This window comes from Astatotilapia calliptera, chromosome 3 (genome assembly GCF_964374335.1).
Source record: "Astatotilapia calliptera chromosome 3, fAstCal68.1, whole genome shotgun sequence".
Classification (NCBI taxonomy): Eukaryota; Metazoa; Chordata; class Actinopteri; order Cichliformes; family Cichlidae; genus Astatotilapia; species Astatotilapia calliptera.
The window spans coordinates 53,527,794-53,545,082 of record NC_137424.1 but is presented as its reverse complement, the minus strand read 5'-3'; the positions used below and the strand labels follow the sequence as shown (position 1 = coordinate 53,545,082).

At 41.1% G+C, this 17,289-nt stretch overlaps 1 protein-coding gene across 1 annotated transcript; it reads left to right on the top strand.

Moving 5' to 3' along the window:
• The first annotated feature begins 1,168 nt into the window (after positions 1–1,168).
• adhfe1 (alcohol dehydrogenase iron containing 1) lies at positions 1,169–11,759 on the top strand. Its single transcript, XM_026162779.2, has 14 exons — positions 1,169–1,294; positions 2,113–2,150; positions 2,268–2,317; positions 3,423–3,476; positions 3,632–3,786; positions 4,125–4,321; positions 4,391–4,468; positions 4,657–4,762; positions 4,972–5,124; positions 5,222–5,320; positions 6,024–6,102; positions 9,903–9,999; positions 10,478–10,635; positions 11,213–11,759. Exons 1-14 carry the CDS (start codon positions 1,242–1,244, stop codon positions 11,294–11,296), a joined length of 1,401 nt encoding a protein of 466 aa, XP_026018564.2. The 5' UTR covers positions 1,169–1,241; the 3' UTR covers positions 11,297–11,759.
• The last annotated feature ends 5,530 nt before the right edge of the window (positions 11,760–17,289 follow it).

Genomic DNA, 17,289 nt, shown 5'->3' with positions numbered 1-17,289 from the left:
TTAAGTGTTACTTCAACTCATTTGCAGCTAATGGAGTAAAATGCAGGACTGACTGTAAACAGGGATGTTATGGTGGGCAGCTAGGTGTGAATAGGTGTGAATGAGCAAGCCTGCAGAAGAGGCTGAAGGCTGCTAGTTTGAGTCCCTGTTCTGACACATTATCACTACAATGCATCACTCTTTGTGTTTCTTTGATTTATTGTTTTATTGTTAAAAAAGGGAAAAGGCGAAAATATCCTGAATGTGATTTAATACATGTATCTAAAAATAAGTCCTCTGTGCTGCTGCATGCTGATGAGAATTAAAACCAATATTCGTACATTCACTTCAGCTTCAGGTTCCTGGAGGTCAACTTTACAGAGCATCCTAACAACCTCCATGACTGTCCGGTATGGTAGTCGCGCCAAAAGTGACAAAAAGGCCCCCCAGCGTGTTGTGGAAACAGGACAAAACATAGTCAGCTAACAGCTGGCATCTCTGGGTCATCTTTACACCACTTTTGTGAAGAGGGCTGGGCAAATCCATGAAGATGGTACACACCCAGGACACCATTTGTTCACGCTGCTTCCATTTTTAAAAACTAGCCAAACACACACAAACGGACTGAAACACAACTTGTTCCCTAGGACTGTAGCACCCCTGAACCTGACACCGCAGCACCTATGTACCACCCTCATGTGCAACAGTCTTCTGCCCAATCCCACATCCTATCCCTTGCCCACGTAACTACTACAGTTTATAATATGTAAATAAAGTTCACTTTGTACTCCTCAACTCCAAACAACTAAAAGCCTCAGGATATACATAAAATATGTATACACATGGCCTGCAAATACCTCATGTTCAGTCCATGCACATGATTTTTTTTCTTATATCTATTTCTTACTGGGTATTTGTAAATTTGTGAATGTAATGAAGCATATACACGTATTAAACATTTTACTTTCTCATACACAGTAAATTATATCTAAATATTGTGATTTATATTTATATTCATATCAGTATTTTTGTGTTAAAGTTTTTTGTACCATGTGAGGAATTATTGCCTTGATTTCGTTATTTTGTCATAATAATAACAACAACAATAATAATAATAATAATGACAGCCCAGCGGGTGTTTTCTACGTCTGTCCTCGTGCTTCTAATGTGTCTGAGCGGCCTTTATTGTGAAAATCAGAGGCGGAAGCAACCTGTTGACCGGGGTCGGCTGCTCGTTGCAGAGGGTCATTCACATCTTGGACATGGCGGGTCGGGACCGGGTCGTTCACCTGCTTAGGCAACTCGAGCGCGCGGCGTAAGTTAAATTCGAACCGGAAATAGATTCATCCAGACTGAAAAGAACTGTTAATGGTTTCCTTCGAGGGGCGGAGACAGAGTGTGCCAGAGTCCGCTCAAAGATAACAGCGTTTTTGAATTTTCCGGTTAAAGTTCAGTTTTATTGAGGGAAGAGCTCAGGAGGCCACAAGTTCTGGATCAGAGGAGAGTTCTTTAAAATCCGGCTCACCTGTGAAAAACATGTTTCACTGAAAGATTTTTTAAATTAAAACTCCTAGTTTTGCAGTCACATTTGACGTGTGGTCAAATGTGACTGCATACATTTCCGATTAAAAAAAAGTGAAATTTGAGTGATTTCTGGGAGCACATGTGACCAGGTACAGGTGTAAAGCTGCACCTGGAATATCTAATGCTTTTAGAGCCCCTTTCACATTCTCTCATGTAAATTGTCAGTGCATCCTCACATTTTGCACAGTTTGACGTCTAATGCTCGCTCTGATATCATGGTGTTGTTCCTGAATTAACAAAACTAATCTTTGTCCAGGTTCAACATTGCAAATGACCAATCACATTGTAGTGGAGTCATAGGACGTGGAAACATCGTGACACTAACATAAAAACCTAATGGTCTCCTTTTTGGATGTTTTCATGAGTGGACATTGGCAGTTTGGGTTCAAATACTGAACCCATCTTTGTCAGGTTGGAGGAAGAATGTTAGGGAAATGCTTCCTGTGTATGAGATGTTCACAAGCTACTGCAACAACTCAACTGCTGAACCTTCTCTAAATGTGCAGATTGGTGACATGACTTCTGCTCTGTGTGTCTCTGTGTGAACAGGTGCAGATGTCCTGCTCACTCCAACACCTTCCACCAGGGTAACCTGCACTCATCTACACATCATTCATGTATTTATCAGAGTCTCTGAAAAAGCAGACAAGTGCATCCTGATCAATGTGGATCCTTAACTGATGGCTTGATTTCTATCTCTGCAGGTGTCAGAGCGGCACCCTGCACCGTCCGGAAAACTGACTATGCCTTTGAGGTAACGTCACACCAGACTCTGTTTAATAAGTGTCTGATTTAAGAAGTTCAGCTTGAAGGCTGTTAGGAGATGTAAATCATTAACGTGTGTCAGCTCAGAGTTCAGCTCACATTCACACATTCAAATGAAGCTTCTTTCATTTTTTTAATCAACTGATGGATTCAACCAACCACAGAATGAGAACTTACAGTTTTGAATGTTTTCCTGGATTCATCTGCAGAAGTAGCTAAAACTGTCAGCTCTCCAAACCGAGCTCCTCCCTTTTCTAAGACCCACAAAGTAGTTCCTTTAGTCTGTGGGATTGCTCTGAAAATGCACTGAATTTCATTTGAAGCTTTGACCTGTACAAATACAGGAGAGACTAAAAATCAAAGCAGCATGAAAGCTGCAGTTCTTCTAACATCCAGCAGAGGGTCCAAGGAGTAACTTAGTCCCCATAGACTTCAATGTTGACATGTCCAACTTTCCAACTTTCCAGCAGAAATAGTCCCAACATGTTTACACAGCTTATTTTAGTACAAACTTTGCGGCTCGCATGTTACACATGGATCTGTTGATCTAGAACTAACTCCCAAACCACCGTATCTGTATTTCCTGTGGTGCATTAACAGGAACTGACACCTGTAACCTCCACCTACAGACTGTTGAGGTTGTCAAAAATTCCAAGTTTTGAGTTTGTATAAGTTCTTTGATGCTGCTCATCTCATCTTTGTTTCATGCAAAGTCTGCACAGTGGCATTTTTACTCCTTAGCCGTAAAAGGCTGATGGGGTATTATTGGCACCCTGTTGGACAGGCCATGGCATAGACCCACAAGTTTGTGAACACAGTAACTCAAGAATGAGGCGATATAGGATTTTCAGATTGATACTTAGGTGTATCTATCTTGGATAAATGCGTAAGGTCACTGGGTCATAAGGATTTCTGTGGGTGAGGTAACAATCCTCAACTTTATGTGTACCACCATCAGTCTTGACTTGCTCGTCTTTGTGTGGACAGTCTTTATCCCAATGATAAACAGACTGATAAACTACACACTTATATCCCTTTTCCATTAGCACCTACTCAGGTAGGTACTGCACTCACTCTCTTTTTATTTCCTTCAGATGGCGAGTTCCAACATCCGCTATGGAGAAGGAGTCAGCAAAGAGATCGGCATGGTAACCATCTTCATCCTCCTCATTGCTGTCATGTGATGGTCAGATAGGAATTTTTCTTTCTTCTTTTAATGTGATGCATTGAGAAGGAGTGACCAATGTGGCTCTCTGTGTTGTCCTTCCTATCATTGTGGCTGTTCGCTGTTCTCTGCGTGCAGGACCTGCAGAACCTCGGTGCAAAAAACGTCTGCGTGATGACAGACAGGAACTTGTCCCAACTTCCTCCAATGAAGGCTGTTGTGGAGTCTCTAGTGAAAAACGGAGTCAAGTACAAAGTCTATGACAATGTCCGCGTCGAGCCAACGGACTCCAGGTGCGCTCAATGAGGTCGCTGTCACAAGTGACGATCTGATTAATGATTGCCTGTCAGATGAAGAGAAAAAAACATGTCTTTATGTCCAAAATGTCTCATCAGAGAGGAGAGAAGAAAGTTCATCAGAGCCAGGCTTTTTCCTGGCTCTGAGTCGGCTCACATACCTACATAGGGGCGTTTCACAGGGTCACATGACTCTTCCTCCTCACAGAATGAACCGTGTGCACATCAGAGTGCTGAAATACTTAAGCAGTGTTAATGGCAGACAATCAGTAAGTAAATGAATAAGTTAATTTATCAGCTGAAATGACCTCAGCTCGATCTCTGCTGAATTTCAGCTTTAAAGATGCCATCTCCTTTGCTAAAAACCACGCCTTTGATGCGTTTGTGGCGGTGGGCGGTGGCTCAGTGATCGACACATGTAAAGCGGCCAATCTGTATGCGTGTCACCCCGATGCCGACTTCCTGGACTTTGTCAATGCTCCGATTGGCAAAGGGAAGCCAGTGATTGGAGCTGTGAAACCGCTGATTGCAGGTATGACGCGTCCCACTTTTTTTCCTTCTTCCTCCATCTTTGTGGCTAACTTTGGGTTTTTGTGTCCAGTTCCCACAACTGCAGGCACCGGCAGTGAGACCACAGGTGTCGCCATTTTCGACTACGAGCCCTTAAAAGCCAAAACAGGTATAAAAATAGGGATATAAAAGCATATTAGAAGTTGATTTTCCCCTTTGAGATGTTTTAGAAAGACAGTCAGTGAAGATTTAATAGAAATCATAAATCAGCCAATAGAAACCAAGCTGCGGGAGCTGTTACTCATTATCCAAGTTCTTATGATGGACCCTGAGCTGTGATTGGCTGTTTATGCTCAGGAATTGCCAGCAGAGCCATCAGACCCACACTGGGCATCGTGGACCCGACGCACACACTGAGCATGCCTGAGAGAGTCGCCGCCAACAGTGGCTTCGACGTCCTCTGGTCTGTCTGTACTTATGAAGGACATTTATTCATTTTCTGCATTTTTTGATTCATCATTATTATTTTTGTTATCATTATATTATTAGTATTAATATAATTATTATTTGCTGTGATGGTGGCGTGTTCCCTTCATGTTTTTCATAGAGGTAGAGATACTGCCAACCTGATGTGAGACACTTCCATCACACTGATTGATCTCTGCCTTTCAGTCATGCCCTGGAGTCATACACCGCCCTTCCCTACGACCAGAGGAGCCCCTGCCCTACAAACCCCATCAACCGCCCAGCCTACCAGGGCAGCAACCCCATCAGCGATGTCTGGTCCCGCCATGCTCTCCACGTGGTTGCCAAGTACATGAAACGGTACGGCCCCAACTACAGCTAAAGTATATCCATGATATGCATTTCATTCAACTGAATTCATTTGTAATTGAAATAAGTCGTGATTGATTGATTACAGAGCTGTGCGAGACCCTGAGGACCTGGAGGCTCGTTCCAGCATGCACCTGGCCAGCGTGTTTGCTGGGATTGGCTTTGGGAATGCCGGGGTTCATCTGTGGTAAGACTAAGACTGAGATTTCCTGTAATCCTGCATGCAGGCTGTTTGTGCTCATCAGCTGATCTTCTTTTGAAATCTGTTTAATTATTTAATTTGTTTCTATTAAACTGCAAACGTTTCCTTGAACTTCATCAGTGAGAAAGGAAATCAGGCTTTGAAGAGGGTTTTTAGCTCATTAGTTCATGGATCTGTTTCTGCAGTGTTGCAGTACAGACAGCTGATCGTGGTTTTAAAATGTCACCTGTGATTGTAGGTGTTCTTTAACACTTTGGTGACATCACATTGAAACTTTAGGGACAGTTTAAGGCCTTATTTACAGTGATGAGTGGATGAAATGCACTGAAAATGTAGAAACACCAGCAGATGATGCAGAAGAACAAAAAAAAAAAAAAACAGATAACAAACCAGAAGTGTTTTTGTGGAGTCAATCATGTGATGAAAGTAACAAGCTAATGGTATACAGCTAATAGCAAACATGTATCTGCAGTATTGTATGATTCATGTGATTGAGACATACAACTTTACTGCCCCCTCCTGCAATGTGTTTTGTGTGCTTTTGTAGTGTTTTTCTATTTGTAGGACTGGTCTTATGTTGCAGTTTATTTGAGCTCTCATAGCCAACGTGCATATTTTCCTATTTGAGCTAAACTGATCCAGACCTTTGCGTGAGCGTTTCAACCTGTTTGTGGTTCCCTCCTTTCAGTCACGGGATGTCCTATCCCATCGCAGGAAACGTCAAGACTCACTCAGCCAAGGGTTACAACGTGGAGCACCCCCTAGTGGTGAGTGATCATTACTGGACATCACAGCTGGCAGTGACGGTCCTAGCCTGTTTGGCGCCCTGGGCCCCAAACACACACACATAAAACATATTAAGGATTATACATTAACATAAAACTGTTGTCGGAACCATACTGAATTTCACCAGAGAAACACACACACACACACATATGAAGTTAGAGAGAGTATGCATAGTATGCAAACGGATACCAAACAGCCATCATAATTCGTCATACAATGAGAACAGGACAAATCAACAATTGACAATGACTAATTAATATTAAAATCTGTAACATAATGTATTGTTTGGAGTTGAGTCTGTTACAGTTACTATTTTTACCATTTCTTTTTGGAGCAACTGTAACCCACATTATTTCCTTAGGGATTAATAAAGTATTCTGATCCTGATTGTTTCAGGATGACCCGCCTTTATCCAATCACACATCTGCTTGCCTCTATCTTTTGCTCGTTTCTCCTCCTCTTCTTTTCTATTTTTTCTAAACTGAGCACCTGATGACTTTGAACTTTTCTTGTCCATCTTCCATTGGTTTTAATTTTGCACTTCAGTATGAACATAAGTCCCCCAACTCGATGATCACCACAACATAACCTAACAGACCTACACCTTAGTTCACAGATTTGCTTTGTCTAAGGTGTGTTTCTGCGATTTTGCACAACCCAGGATTCAAATCATGAATACATAATGGGCTTGGATTTACAACATTATGAATGAAATGTGCTCTATTTGGAAGCAGCTGGCCCCCCTCCCCTTTCGACAGGTTGTGTGTGAGACTTTAAATCATCAAACTGTAAATTATAAATTTTAAATTGTTATTGATCACTTTAACCTGAGTCCTGAAGTTATATTTATTTTCTTACTCTTCTTATATTTATTGTTTGTTTTCTTCCACTGCTGTAACTGGAGCCTCGTCGTCTTGTCTCTCTATATACTGATGACAATAAAGTTTACTTTGACTTCAGCAGCAGAGCAGGTGCACCCACCTTTCGCGTACAGAATTTCGAAAAAGCATCGGTGCAAATTACAAGTCTGTATCATAATTTCTGGTGTCTGTCCCGCTGCCCCGCCCCCTCAAGCAGCAGTCGCACCTTGCAAACGGAGGGCGCCCAAACTCTCAGCTAATGGGACCGCGGTCAAGTGAGCCGTCACTTACGAAGTCACAGTCAAGCTAGCCACAATAGAAAGCCGATCGGTGCCCATGCCATTCCCAATATGCGCTGGCTGATGTCAGGGCAGCATGAGTACGAACAATTTTTTATTTTGCCGATGCCCGTGATACCGCACCCCACCACGATGCCGCCGCGGGCAACCGCGTGTCGTATCAAAAACCGCTACTGACAGCTGGCACTGCAAACAGATGTTTTTGGCTGAGATCACTGGTGTAGTGCAGCTGGAGTGATGATTTTCATTTTCCAAGAGGGAAAACAACATTTCCACGGTTATTTATTTAGGATTTATCCAAAAGAGAGCTGCATTATTACAAACAGAACTCTGTGTGAAGCAGCTGGCCTGTACCATGAACACAATTTATCGCTCATTCTAGGCCTGAGTACATGAAGGTGCTGTTACTGTGACATGTGGACAGTTGCATGCCTTTATTTTTCTGCAGGTACTTTTTAAAGTCTAACACACATCGTTCGTAGCGATAAGGTTATGGGTTTTTTTTTTTTATAATGCAGTGCTTTAAAGTTTGATTAGATATGGTGCAGAAGCTTGATTTGGTTTACTTACAGTAAAGTCAAGACTGAAGATTAAACTGGTAAAAACGGCAATGAAAATATGCAAACATAGAAATGAAAGAGCACCAATCTCTCCAATCAAGATACAAGAAATCAGTTTTTTCCTCAGGCTCATAAAATTGTTAATGATCCATTTTTCAGAGTATGACTTATTACCCTCGGCCCCAGTAAACAGCAAGTACTTGTAAAACAAATCGCTATAAGCTCTCCTTTGTCCCAACATCTATTGTACTTTGGAGTCACATCATCATGTACTTGAATGTTTGCTGGAGCTGTATTAAGGGAAACAAATTTTTACTAATTAGATAAGTAATTTACTTCTCGAGGTTTGGAGCTGGTTTTCACATGCAAGTGCTGCTATAGTACTGTTTGGCCACGTGGGACAATAAAGTTCCTTCTTATCTTAACACAGTCACATTAACAGATGAGGTTGATACATATTTCTATCTGAAGTGTATGAGTCTAATAGAAAGAAGACACTGTAGGAGAATGGTGTTTTGAGCAAAGTCCCACAAAAATATTTAGATTATGACCCGATTTGAGAGACTTCCAACTGCCCTCCAAGGTGCTCAGGAACTTTTACTCGTGCACCATAGAGAGCATCCTGACGGGAAACATCTTAACCTGGTTCGGGAACAGCACCATGCAGGACAGACGAGCTCTACAGAGGGTTGTCCGCTCTGAGCTCCCTGACCTGCACTCGATCTACAGCAGGCGGTGCTGGACCAAGGCCAGGAAGATCGTGAAGGACCTCAGCCTCCCAACAACAGACTGTTCTCTCTGCTGAGGTCAGGAAAGCGATTCCGCTCCCTGAAGACCAACACAGAGAGACTGAGGAGGAGCTTCTTCCCGCAGGCGATACGGTCTCTCAATCACACCACCACACAGTACTGACCCACACATACAGTTCTTACACACACTGGACTTTCTGGACATTGTTTCACTTCATTACTTAAATCACGCTGCTGTTATTGTGTATATATTTATTTATATTTCTTCATACATTCTTATATAGTTCTATATTGTGTATTTTGTTGTACAGTTATTTTATTTTCAACTTTAATTTATATATTTTATCTTATTCTCCCAGTTAAATTTACCCTTCATTCTAATTTGTGTTGTACAGTTATTTCATTTTTAACCTTAATTTATATTTTATTCCTTCCTAGTTAAATTTACCCTTTTTAATTTTTCATATTTATTTCCTATCTTATTCATAGCCTTTTCCTTTTTTGTTTTCTTTAGGTCACGAGCAGTTGTACTAGCATTTCACTGCATATCGTACTGTGTATGACTGTGTACGTGACAAATAAAATTTGAATTTGAATTTGATTTCTGTGCAGAAATGAGACTAAAACCCTGAAACTTAGTTAACTTCAGTTCTGCTGGTTTCAGCAGAAGAGGGCTCAGCTATAAACACGCAGGGTCAGGAGTGAGTGAAGAGCTATGGGTTTGTTTATTTTAAAGGGACTGTTGCTTCTTGGTTTTTAACATATAGATATAAAAGTATATCATTAGTAAGTTACACTACAGGTACAAATTTCAGGTAAATCATTTATGTACAAACTCACCAACAAAAAACTTGAGGTACTCTGGCATTATTATAAAGTTTTTAGTGATATTTTATTAATTACTCACATGTTGTGATGAGAATAATGCAGAATTAAAAATTGAGCAGAAATAAGTGAAGTAGAGAGATGGCAACGTTGGAAAGACTGAGAGAAAAGACACCAGGGAGGGAGAGAGCTGTGAGCAGCATGGAAGAACTGATGAGGATGGTCAGACAGATGACTTCATATTCTTAAATTCATTCTGACATTTGATCACTTTGCTTAATTAGAGCTGAATGATGGTCAAACAAGATTAGAAACAAAGGATGACTCAAACGTGGCCAATGCTCTGGTGCTTAAACAAAACACTACACCTCTGACTGAGATGGACCCGTGCAGGTTTCCTGAGGAACTCCACACAGAACTTTACTTTGTTTCATACTCGACCTGTGTAGCTTTTAAATAAAATGTTCTGTTAAACTTTGTGTTTTCAGCCTCACGGGCTCTCCGTTGTCCTTACGTCTCCGGCCGTCTTCAACTTCACAGCCCCGATGTGTCCGGAGCGCCACCTTGAGGCCGCAGAGATCCTCGGTACCTGAACGCCTCACACTAGGCCATATTAGATTTAGTATAATAGAGACTGTGTGGAATGTCTACTTTATTTATCCAGCCAAACCAAAAGGTTTCCAGACTTCAATGAGCCAAATAAAATCACTCAGTTAGAAAAAAAGACAGAAATACACTGGAGAGGAACATCCAACAACAACAGGGCACACAAACAGTGAAACATCAAACATCCAAGACAGTCAGCGGGACCTTAAATGCCTCCATTGAGAGACTTTTCAGTTATTTAAGAATATTGAAGGTATTCAAAAATAAGGTTTTTAAGGGCTCTTTGTACCTTTTTAAAGAAGTCTAAAATAGAAAAAAAGTAATTTTCTTTCTTTATTTTTTTGCAGTAGTAGCACTTTATTTCTTCAGCTATCAATAGAAAATATCCAAATTCACCAAAACTGCCATCACTCTTTAAAAATTGTGCAGTAACAGACTTTCTCTGCGCTATGTTCAGGTGCAGATATCCGGCAGGTGAAGAGGGAGGATGCGGGTGCCGTTCTGGCCGACACGCTGCGTCAGATTCTGTTTGACCTGCACGTGGAAGATGGACTGGGAGCTGTGGGATACACCAAAGACGACATCCCGGCACTAGTGAAAGGAACTATCCCTCAGGTGGGTCAGAGTCCCCCTTCATATGTGTACTCCTGGGTTAAACTGTGAATTTCTTGAGTCATCCCATATGTTTACATTAAGACATCAACCTCTTTCTTTTGATGTCACTTCTATCCCCAGTTTGCTTCCTTGTGACGATTATTCAAGACCTTAGTGATTAGGGTGTGAGAGGTCCTGGGTTCAGATCCTGGTCGAACTCAGAGGCTACTTGCTTTGTATGCTTTTCCTCAAAAACATGTGCAATTTGTTTTCTGGTTTGAATGTTAGAAGGGTATTAAACTGTCCAGACAGAGTGGAAGGCCCCGTAGTATTGTGTTTTCTCCCCATGTAATCTTTTAATGCGACCTTGTTATTCATAGACTTCTTTGATTCTTTGAATTAGCTGATTTCATATCTGCAAATGTGATGTAATGTGAGATAGTGAAGGACACAGGGCCAGGGTGGACCAGGCCTAAACCTGGTCCACCCTGGCCCTGTGTCCTTCACAAGGAAGTGCTATTTGTAACATGGCTTTAAGGAGATATTTGTTTGGATACATGTGTTGATTTATGTTTTATTTCTTCTGGTTTGTTTCCAGGAGCGAGTGACCAAGCTGTCTCCCAGAGCGCACACGGTGGAGGATCTGAGTCGGCTCTTTGAGGCCTCCATGAAGCTCTACTAAACTCAGCTGCAGTTCCTCCCACAGCCACCAGAGGATGCAGTTCTGAGTCTAAAAAGCCCTCACAGGCTCAAAATCGTTGACGTTTGAGCTTTGATTAGAAGATTCTTAGGGATTATTATTGAGCTCATCCTTTAAATTCTTTGAAATGATCACCGATTCAAACGTATTGAGCCTCTAACTGCTCATAACCATACTGCGTTCTAGTTTTAATTTGTGAAGCTTTTAGAAAGCTGAGTGAAGTCATATTAAAGATATGGTAATTTTATGGAAATAATGAAGACAGTTTTCTCACATTATATCTGCTCAAACAGACAGATGAATTATTTGATAAAATCCTGCTTCAATATCAGAAAGTATCAGGTGTGTTGTAGATGTAACATTTTAAGGTTTCTGCTGCAGAAACTCCGATTCTGATGAGTTGCTCAGTCTGGTATAGTTCAAATAAAGAAGCTCAGCACTTTGAGCATGTTTTTCTGGTTGTTTTCTGATTTATTTCTTTTTTATTACAAGATCAAATTGTATGCATTTATTTCATATGTTTCACAATCCCGAGCTTACAATAGTACAGAGAAAACCCTAACATTTAAAGAACCTCCTGTGAGTAAGCACTTGGTGACAGTGGGAAGGAAAAACTCCATTTTAAAAGGACAAGACCTCCAGCAGAACCATGTGCAGTGAGGTGCAGTCATCTGCTGGTTGGGGATGAGGGGAGGAAGACACTCCTTCACATTTACACAAATGATACATATTTGATGTTTTAATAATTTGACAAGTTAATATTTTTTTTCACTGATGGATTGATTGTTTTGCCAACTTGCAAAATTATTTTGCTTGCTTGCCTAACTATTGACTGATGCCAGTTTGTTTAATTAATATTTTGTTCAACTGATTACTTGTGTCTATTTAAATGGTAAATGGCCTGTATTTGTATAGCGCATTACTAGTCCCTAAGGACCCCAAAGCACTTTACATATCCAGTCATCCACCCATTCACACACACATTCACACACTGGTGATGGCAAGCTACATTGTAGCCACAGCCACCCTGGGGCGCACTGACAGAGGCTGCTCTCTTTGATATTTAATCAAAGAGAGCAGCTTTAAACACAACAGGTTAAAGTCTGAATTCTCACAAAAGGTGACTGAAACGCAGTTGATTGAAGTATGAGTTTGTCAGCATGAAGCTGCTGGTGTTTGATTGGTCGCTGTCAAAGCTGCTCATTAAAAGCACAGCATTTTTCTGATTAGATTGTCTGGTTGTTTAGTCTCAAATTCTAGTTTATCATGTTTTCCTGTAAAGCTTCTTTCTTAGAAACCTTGATGTCAGCTTCTCACACTTCTCTCCAGAGGTTTGTTTTGGTTGTTTAGTCTCTTTCTCTGCCTTCAGTGAATTATAATTTTCCATAAAACCTTTCAAATATGTGTACTCCTGTGTTAATCTATGAGTTTCTTGAGTTATCCCATGTTTTTTCATTCAGACATTAACCACTTTTTTATGTCACTTCTGTCTCCAGTTTGCTTCCTTGTGATGATTATTCACGGCCTTAGTATGACTATAAACAGTGATCTACCTGCTTGGCCTTTTTCCTCAGACTCCAGTTTCAGGCATCTTTCCTTGAAAGTTTGATAGATCTGGAGCCGTTCATTAACCACGTCAATTTGATTTTGTAGGTTCTCGTCTTTTTTATGGTGCAAATCAGCTCAGTGTTTCTTCACACAGGGGCGCACTTCTTAAAATGTAAAGTGCAGCATTAAATAAAAGTGATGGAGCTGGAGGAACGTGTGTTTGGTATTGAGTCAGTTTTAAATCACATTCATAGAATTTGTTACAACATCTAGGCTGTGAGATTGAGGCTGAGTTTATGTTAGATGTGGATCAGCTGCAAGTTTCTTTAGACAGGAATAGGAAGGGGGTTTGTAGCTTGTTGATATAGGTTTAGGATTCATGCTTGGCTAGCTCAGAGGCTACTTGCTTTGTATGTTTTTCCTCAAAAGTATGTGCAATTTATTTAAGTGACATGTTCGGACAGCATTATGTGACCATGGCACTTTGATAAAATGGTTTTCTATGCTTGTTATTCGTAGACTTCTTCTTAAATTCTTTACTGTCTTTACACGGGGCAATCGTGGCTCAAGAGTTGGGAGTTCGCCTTGTAATCGGAAGGTTGCTGGTTCGATCCCCGGCTTGGACAGTCTCGGTCGTTGTGTCCTTGGGCAAGACACTTCACCCGTTGCCTACTGGTGGTGGTCAGAGGGCCCGGTGGCGCCAGTGTCCGGCAGCCTCGCCTCTATCAGTGCGCCCCAGGGTGGCTGTGGCTACAATGTAGCGTGCCATCACCAGTGTGTGAATGGGTGGATGACTGGATATGTAAAGCGCTTTGGGGTCCTTAGGGACAAGTAAAGCGCTACAAATACAGGCCATTTACCATTTACCATTATTTCTCAACTGAGAGGAGGTGACCTTCTGAAATCCCATGATTTCCTTAAACACAGTGTAACCCAGTACATATCACCTTCTCCTCTCACAGGGATGGGTGGGTGGATGACTGGATATGTAAAGCGCTTTGGGGTCCTTAGGGACTAGTAAAGCACTATATAAATACAGGCCATTTACCATTAGTCATTAGTCAGGATTTATGTGAAATTGTTTGTGTATGTCTTATATTTTATTATTTAGCTTTTTATCTTTTATCTTTGAAACAGTAACACTTTATTTTTGGTGATTTTGGCACATGAAAATGGGAAAAGTATTATGTATTTTTTAATGATTACAAAACATTGTTTTTGTCCAAGTAATGAAAGTTTTTTTTAAAAGTTAAACCGCAATCATAAACAAACATCACAAACAAACAACTGCACAATTTTCACTCTGCTAATTTTTCAAAAATTATATGCTGGTTTATAATAGCCATTTGAATAATGTTAATAGATTTTAAATTATGTTTATCATAATAATAATAACAATAACAATAATAATAATAATACAAATAACTGTCAATGATCTGCATGTTTGCCATGGTGCGAGCTTTAAAGTTGTATTGTTTCTTTGTCAGCTTGTCTTTTTGTCTGTCCACTGCAGAAAAACTGTGAATACATGAATGCAAACCTTGCATCTGTACACAGCCTCGAGGAATATGAGTTGATTCAGAAGGTGATATATGATGCAAGTGGTGAAGATGGACGAACATGGATTGGAGGCTCTGATGCCCAACAGGTAAACTTGGTTCAAGCTCTCAATTTCATTTTTATTTTTATTTATGTAGTGTCAAATCACAACAAGTAAAGTTAATTCTAAGGTAAAGACTCAACAACATCAGAGAAAACCCCAACGATCATATGACCCCCTATGAGCAACCGCTTTAGCAAACATGAGAAGAAAAACTCCTTTGTTATTATATACATATTATATATTAATATATTATATATTATATACAGTATTGTCATAAACTCTTCTATCTATCTATCTATCTATCTATCTATCTATCTATCTATCTATCTATCTATCTATCTATCTATCTATCTATCTAATCTGTGTGTATATGTGTGTGTGTGTATATGTAGATATATAGATATATCTAAATGTATGATTTGGGAGTTTAATTTGCTTTTCAGTCTATTATTGCCCTATTTTTGTTTTTTGTGTTCTAGGATGGTTATTGGTTTTGGATTGATGGAACAGGCTTCCAATATACAAACTGGTGTTCAGGACAGCCAAACAACTATAAAGGCAGCGAGGAGTGCATGGAGATGAATTTTTCAGGTAAATCAAATAAATAATGTATAAAAAGTTGGGAGAGAGCCATAAAGAGCTGGAAATGTAACCAGAAAATTACAACTAGTGTTTCTGTTCAGGAATGCAAGTAAATAGCTGTAATATGGCATTTTAATAAAAAATAAGCAAATGAGAAATTGATAACAACAAAAATTATATTTGAGACTTAAAAAAGAGTTTGCACATACTGGTAGATTAGGCCACACAGAAGCATAAAACTTTATAATATGCATCTTTATAAACATTGGAATTTACATTATTTTTCAAGTGACAGCTTTCCAACAGTTTTGGAATTTGGGATTTAATACAAATATACTCAATTTATTTACTTTTACTACACCATGTGTAGAGGTGAGCCCGACTATATCTAGCCGGTACCTCTCAACCTCATGCACTAACTCAGGCTCCTTCCCCCACGAGAGAGGTGACATTCCATGTCCCTATTGCCAGTCTTGGCAGCCGGGGATCAGTCTGCCAGGGCCTCCGCTCCTGGCCGCCACCTGGCACACAATGCACCTGACCCCTATGGCGCCTCCTGCGGGTGGTGGGCCTGCGGGAGGATGGGCCCATGTCTCCTCTTCGAGCTGTGCCCGGCCGGGCCCCATGGACTAAGGCCCGGCCACCAGACGCTCGCCCTCGGGCACCCTCCCCGGGCCTTGCTCCAGGGCGGGGCCCCGGTAACCCTATCCCGGGCAGGGTAAACTGTTCCCTCGATGTTCTCTTCATAAAGGTCTTCTGAATCGCTCTTTGTCTGGTCCCTCACCCAGGACCAATTTGCCATGGGAGACCCCCAGACAACATAGCCCCTGGGATCCCTGGGACACACAAACCCCTCCACCACGATAAGGTAGCGATTCACGGAGAAGCCACTGATGGCAATTTTCACAAATTAGAGCAGGTTCACCCTGAGCACATGCAATAGACGTGAACGTTTCTGGAGAAGCCGTAGAAAATGTTCAGTTCATCGTTCAGCATGCCTGGTTTGGTGTTGGGTCAGTGATGGTCTGAGGAAGCATATCCATGGAGGAACACAGAGACCTCTTCAGGATAGGCACCACCGGAGCCACCATCCATCGTCACATTAGGTATATGCCCCGATGTTGTCAAGCATGTGTGGGCTATACAAACTACTGAGTTCCATTTTGAGTTGCTGCAATGACATTTCTGAAAAGTGGCCTAGCCTGCCACATATTTTTTCAAATAGATTTTCAGAATGTCTTTTGTCCCGAACTCAATAAATGTGGAGCAATGAAACAAACCAACAGAGGCCCAGAAGAGTGCAATCAAACAATGAGTTTATTAAAACACACGCCAGAGAAGAAGTATGCAGCATCACATCAGCACACGTCTCCTGCTAAGAATACACTTGAAAATGCTTTTATAACATCAGGGTTAACGCCCCTTCTCACGTCGATTACAGATCAAATACATCGATTACAGTAAATGGTACATCTTAGATGGCTAAAAACAGACACAGAAGTTCCTCTTCCTATAACACCTTCCATACATGGCAATAAATTTCAAGCCTAGATGGTCCCTGGGGGCTTGTCCTTTTCTTGACTTGTCTTCAGTCATCTGTTACCAAGCAAACTAAAATGCAGTTAGAAACTAAATGAATTTCAGGCCTCTGGCCTGACAGGTTTCTGGATTACAGTGGGGCAAAAAAGTATTTAGTCAGCCACCGATTGTGCAAGTTCCCCCACTTAAAATGATGACAGAGGTCAGTAATTTGCACCAGAGGTACACTTCAACTGTGAGAGACAGAATGTGAAAAAAAAATCCATGAATCCACATGGTAGGATTTGTAAAGAATTTATTCGTAAATCAGGGTGGAAAATAAGTATTTGGTCAATAACAAAAATACAACTCAATACTTTGTAACATAACCTTTGTTGGCAATAACAGAGGTCAAACGTTTACTATAGGTCTTTACCAGGTTTGCACACACAGTAGCTGGTATTTTGGCCCATTCCTCCATGCAGATCTTCTCGAGAGCAGTGATGTTTTGGGGATGTCGCCGAGCAACACGGACTTTCAACTCCCGCCACAGATTTTCTATGGGGTTGAGGTCTGGAGACTGGCTAGGCCACTCCAGGACTTTCAAATGCTTCTTACGGAGCCCCTCCTTTGTTGCCCGGGCGGTGTGTTTTGGATCATTGTCATGTTGGAAGACCCAGCCTCGTTTCATCTTCAAAGTTCTCACTGATGGAAGGAGGTTTTG

Bases quoted from the DNA above. Each gene is read 5' to 3' on its own strand.
- adhfe1 (XM_026162779.2), top strand. From the start codon at position 1,242: ATGGCGGGTCGGGACCGGGTCGTTCACCTGCTTAGGCAACTCGAGCGC. The intron at 2,151-2,267 runs GTAACCTGCACT...CTATCTCTGCAG, and splicing joins CTCCAACACCTTCCACCAGG to GTGTCAGAGCGGCACCCTGC. The intron at 3,787-4,124 runs GTGCGCTCAATG...GCTGAATTTCAG, and splicing joins GTCGAGCCAACGGACTCCAG to CTTTAAAGATGCCATCTCCT.